Source organism: Micropterus dolomieu, linkage group LG15 (assembly GCF_021292245.1).
Source record: "Micropterus dolomieu isolate WLL.071019.BEF.003 ecotype Adirondacks linkage group LG15, ASM2129224v1, whole genome shotgun sequence".
In the NCBI taxonomy this organism is placed as follows: Eukaryota; Metazoa; Chordata; class Actinopteri; order Centrarchiformes; family Centrarchidae; genus Micropterus; species Micropterus dolomieu.
This window is the reverse complement of record NC_060164.1, coordinates 3,238,786-3,244,647: the sequence shown is the minus strand read 5'-3', so window position 1 is coordinate 3,244,647 and position 5,862 is coordinate 3,238,786. Positions and strand designations below refer to the sequence as shown.

At 38.2% G+C, this 5,862-nt stretch overlaps 1 protein-coding gene across 1 annotated transcript; it reads left to right on the top strand.

Annotated features, from left to right (window-relative positions):
• The first annotated feature begins 1,505 nt into the window (after nt 1-1,505).
• On the top strand, nt 1,506-5,406 carry LOC123984304 (enolase 4-like). The gene is made up of 3 exons (XM_046071120.1): nt 1,506-1,630; nt 3,408-3,586; nt 5,343-5,406. Exons 2-3 carry the CDS (start codon nt 3,411-3,413, stop codon nt 5,389-5,391), a joined length of 225 nt encoding a protein of 74 aa, XP_045927076.1. The 5' UTR covers nt 1,506-1,630; nt 3,408-3,410; the 3' UTR covers nt 5,392-5,406.
• Nucleotides 5,407-5,862: the final 456 nt, after the last annotated feature.

Sequence of the window (5,862 nt, the reverse complement as noted above, 5' to 3'; positions counted from 1 at the left end):
GAACCATCTCAAGGATGATCAGAAGAAATAGACAGCACCTGAGTTAAATATGAGTGTCACGGCAAAGGGTCTGAATACTTATGACCATGTGATATTTCAGTTTTTCTTTTTTAATAAATTTGCAAAAATTTCTACATTTCTGTTTTTTTCTGTCAAGATGGGGTGCTGAGTGTACATTACTGAGAAATAAAATGAACTTTTTTGATTTTTGGAAAATGGCTGCAATGAAACAAAGAGTGAAAAATTTAAAGGGGTCTGAATACTTTCCGTACCCACTGTAAATACAAAATTTACTTTAATTCCTTCATTTATTAAAACTTTAATATATTTTGTTGTACTTTTGTTACTCTTGGTGAGGAGATAATCTTTGTTTATGTTAGCTTCTGTGTTTCTGAAAAGAAGGGAAAAAAAGAATATCGGCTGATAAATCAGGCGTTTCGGATTTTAAAGTCCTCAAATATCGAAATTGGTCTTAAAAATCCCATATTGGTCAGGCTCTAATTTTAATACCCATCAAAACTAGAGTACTTGAAGTTTCTACAGATTATTTCATCGATTCATGATGATGCGTCGATGCATCGTTTAAGAAGCACCTTTGCTTGGCGGCAACCAGAAGGAGACAAACACGTGTGCACATTTACAGCTGAGGATTGCGGCTTACTTTTGCTAGCTTTCAACTCATCAATCAATCAATCATGATTTCAGTTAAATGCTAAAGTTGCTGTTACTGTTACCTTGACTGTGGTCCGCTCCATGGACTTGATGATAGACCAGGTGCTTTCTGATCAGATGCTGACGTGCTGTTGTGGTAGGAGACATAAATTTCATTTTACGGTGGACCGACTGTAACTTTACAGAGTTGTTGTTTTCTTTTAGCTTGAAATAATAGCATACTTTGGACACTTTCTTCTTCGTCCATCGCTATTTTCTCTCTCTTCCTCCAATTTCTCAAACAGCGCCATCATAATCACGTCATGTTCACACAACGTAAGCTCGAAGTGTGACATTTAATAAATGTCCGTGCGAAACAGTGCGCTATATAGTTGTATGGATTAAATGAAGCACTGATGCATAGAATTTGCTTCAATGCTTTTTAGTAATTCGATTACTAATTTTAATCATGATTCGTTTCAGCTCTAATCAAAATGCCTGTTTTTACACTACAGTATATGCAACACACGAAATCAATGGTGCAAACCCATCAAAAACATAATTACATACAGCATCACCTTTGACGTATTTAATGATTAATTTGACATCATTCAGAAGGATGCTTTTAATGCCTTCTTTCTGTAGAGTGATGTGTCCCTCATTCTGTTTTGCATAACCAATACGTTTAAAAGTTTCTGTAACCAATCAGTGAAGAGTGCTATTTTTTGGTGCTTGTTAATCAAGCTTACAAGTTCTGAAAACAGCATGTGATGAACAGCTCAAAAGCTGAGAGAATCACGTATCTTAAAAAGTTCAGGAGAAAATGTACTAAATTTATTTTTCGCTTTAGGCAAATCACTTTATAAACCTCTCTGCACCACCAAAAATCAGCAGACTGAAGGGAAAGGAGGTTTATGATGCAAGAGGACAGCTATCCACTGAGGCTGAGGTCTTCTGCATCATCTGCAACAAGGAAAAGGTAAACCTCATGAGTTACATTTTGCCTTTTTGGCTACAGACAGAACTCTTACTTGTAAAGATCAGTATAAAGATCAATATAACTTTAACAGATTAACTTAAGTGTATGCATTAAGTGTAACAATTTAACAACATAAAAGGTTTAACAAAGGAGATGTGATTCATTAGTGATGTGCTGATGGTTTCAAATGACAGAACGGGGCCTCTTCAAACATGCAGTAGGCTCTGATGTAAAGAGGCGGCTGGAGGCAAGAAGGGGACCATGAAGGTAGCAATTAGAGAACAGACCATGACCCTTGACCCTTGCCATTTCACAAAAGCCAAAAAGATGAGATGTGACACCATGAACCGAGGTCACTGTGGGCATACCTAGGGCCTAGCCAATAGGCATGCATTAACACTTTAATCCAACAGTATTACTATTCTATAATGTCATTGTGAGGAGGGGGAGGAGGCCAGTTCCTCAGTTCCAATGATAGATAATAGCATATTGTAATTTATCTATAACTTTATCTATATAGCGCATGTATTTTAGAATGTATTAAAATACAAATAAATGATATTTCACAATTTAATTCAAAAGAAAAAAATCTATTCTTAAATAATGAGTTTTAAAAGTGAGATTTTATATAAAATATAACAAATATAAAGTTTGAAAGCAGTTTTGCCTGATCTCCTCTAGCAGGTTCAGTTTTTGACTGCAAATGCCTGATCTTCTCTGATTTTTAGCCTCGACCTGGGAACTACTGACAAAGACCTACCAGAGGATTTCAGGATGCACTCAGGCTCATGTGTGACAAGATCTTGTGCATGATTCATCCAATTTGGATGTAATAAGAGCATGGATAGCTGTTTTGCTTTGTAGATAAAAACTGGGTTTTTTAAAATGTCACGAAGATGAAGGAATCAGGATTGGACAGCAGAAATCACAAGCAAAAATGACACAGACTTTATGCAATGATGCTTTATGTTATAGGACAAGGAACTGTAGTGTTAGGAAATCCAATTAACTGGAGAGTCTGAACCTATGATAATAACTGCTGAGTTTTGTGACTTTATCTAAAGGAAGTTTAATGGTTGACAGAGACATGTAGTTTGCTCAGTTGCATGACTAGCATGATCAGAATGAAAGACAAGCAGATCTGGGAGTCCTTTGCAAAACCCTAACCCTAAACTCATATGGTGGTTTTGATATAGAAGCATATCGGTGATGTGTGCCCCTTTGAGCAAATTATCCAAAGAAAGAATAGTATAATGCTTGGAATTTATCAGTCTTCAGCAGTAATATGTAATGAGAGGAAAAAGTGTTCTGTGAAGAAGAAGGGAGAAGGAGGTGGAGAGAGAAGCATGCTGTGGATGAGGAGAGATGAGGCAGAGATTGCAGATAACTCATGTTCTCCCCCTCCAACCCCATTGTTGGCTACAGGGCAGGTGGAGGTGACTGTCAGTAGAGCAGTATGTGAAAAATGCTAATTTTAATATGTTTCAGCCCAAACATTCAGCACAACAGTGGAATGTTTGGATTTGTTTCTGCAGCAAACGTGTGCATTTCAAAGATTACGGTATTGACCTGTATAAAAAGTGCAATAAGATAACTTTTGTTATGAATTGGTGCTATATAAATAACATTGAATTGAATTGTATTTGTTTGCAGATTGGGAAGATGTTGTGAATTGGGGGGCTTCTGCTTTTCAACTATGTCATTCATAACAACTGTAACGATTTTGTGGGAAATAGCTTGTTATCCTTTTGAAGAAGTTTTTCCGTCTTGTGTTCAGAGCATGTCCTCAGCTGTCGTCTCCAGCCACTTTGGGCCTAAAGAGACTTCACTGGATTGGAACACTCAGGTGAGGGCTGACCATGTGATGACTGCTGTCCAGTGGATCAATGAACCTCTGAACAACCTCCTGAAGGGCCTAAACCCCCGTGACCAATCAGAAGTCGATCATATACTCAGGTAGTTTTCAAATGGGGTTGGTATTTGAATGTTTTTGTGATCATTTCTTCTCTCTGTCGCGTGTCAGGGAAATGTGGATGCAATAAGAGACTTGAGATGTACCCACTGTGTGTAAACCTCCTTGGAATGGGGTCATGCTGAGGTTAATGCTTTGCACTTGTTTGCCTAATGTCACATCATATCATCTCTTATTGGTTGCTTTTGTATTATGTCTCATGACCTACTAGCAAAGCCTAATGACTTACTATACTAAGTATGGCTTGGGGGTTGGGGTGGACGATTTATATTGCATTGCCTGTCTTGCAGTGGATTCAAATTTGGACAACAGTGGAAATAAAGATTTAAAAAATATCCAGATGTATGCTTCTAGCTAGAAATGTGAAATGGTTTAGAATTTTCTATATAGGGCTTGTTTTAAACTCTCGGAAAGCTTTTTTATTTCTCAGATACTTAAAATTGTCTCCTATTGTTAGGATAGTAGGGTGACATCTATCTCAGCTTAAATCACATCCTAATGTCCGACGCTCATGTGTTGCAGGATAAAACCGGAAAAAAGACTTTGGCCCAGAGTTAAGCACAGCTGTCGCAGTTAGAGAATGCAAACTCAGTTTTATCATCAATCCATTTAAACATCTGTTTTTTACGTATCACATCTGACGTATTTTGTTTACTAGCTAATAATTAAGATGTTGTAGACAAAACACATGATCGGTCTAAGAAAGTAACACAAAAGACGACAATACACTAAGTAGAAATAAATATTATTACAATATAGGTGGGACCCACGATGGACTGGCGACCTGTCCAGGGTGTACACTGCCTTTTGCCCAATGTCAGCTGGGATTGGCTCCAGCTCCCCGCGACCCTGTACGCAGGATAAGCGGTTGATGATGGATGGATGGACAGACAATATAGGTGACAACAACTAACGCCACTTCCCGAGCAAAGGTTATGATCTATAAAAAACAAACTGGACATTGAAAATGTGCATCCTGTAAGTAAACTCTGGACCATGTGTACACACATAAAGAGGAGAAATGAGAAACGACGACTCACATGGCAGAAGGATGAAACTGTTTGAAGTGAATAGTCCTACAACTGCGTAAAATATATCGAAATATTACCTCTGAGTAGTATCGCCTTAAAGCCTTTCTAAATAATCAGACACTTGTTTGATTGATTCTCCCTGAAGTTCGCTATTAAAAAAAACATAATTTAAGATAATTTGCGGCGCACAAAAAGAACCATGACTGAGGATAATAAACACGATCGGAGATTCTGTTTCTGCAAAAGAACACCTCAAATGTGTTGGATCGTTTAATCAGGAATCATATTAATTACTTGTATGCAGTACAATTTATTCTCATAAATAAGGTGAACAGGAGGACAAATTACATTTAAATTGATGCCGTTTTCAATGCGTCAGTTGAGCAAATACTAGTGCATAGTTTCATGTATTGTTATCACATGTTTGCTTCCTAATCGAGCCAAACGCTGTGCGCCAGCGTGTGGATGTGATGCTCTGTTTGTTATGGAAAATAACACTATTTCATTGTCGTTTACAACAAGTCACAGGCTATTTCTTTTAACTCATCACCATTGTTGTTAAGTGAGTGGACTGCTTGTGTAACCTAAATACATGTTTAAACACAGGTGGAATTAATTTGGTTTTGGTCTTTTCAAACGGGTGAATCCAAAAAAGTACCCATCTTCATCCCGTCTTGTGTGTATGTATGTGTGTGTCCCCTTTGGTCAGTGACGTCACTACTCAGGAGGAATGCCCCGTTCCTGCAGATCGGTTATAAAGGGCGTGGAGCTCCGGTGCCCCCTTTCCTCTGGTGCACAAGCGTTGCATGAAAGCGTTTTTTACCCACCAAGCAACTTCAGCTTCACCAAAAGGAACGTCAGTGTCATGCTGAATTAAATCTCGTTTTGTAGCTCCTCTGTCAGAGTTTGCCTCCTTTTCTTCCCACAGTCAGTAAGTATTAATATTAATTCCACTGACCATTTATAGACAGTTGTAAGCGTTTGAAGGGATCAGACGTGGCGCTTCCTCACATAGACCACATTTCAATTTGATTGTGATTTATAAAGGGAACAAGCTTACAAGGGTGTAAGCCATTTTTTGTCTTTTGGACGCACGTACACTTTTAGTGAGGTTTCTGGGCATGTTTTTAGAATTGAGACCCCTGTTCTGCATCATCCACAGGTCTTTACCGCCCTCCATACAGGTGGAGTTTAAAACAAGAACGATAAATAATCACTCGCGCATTTGA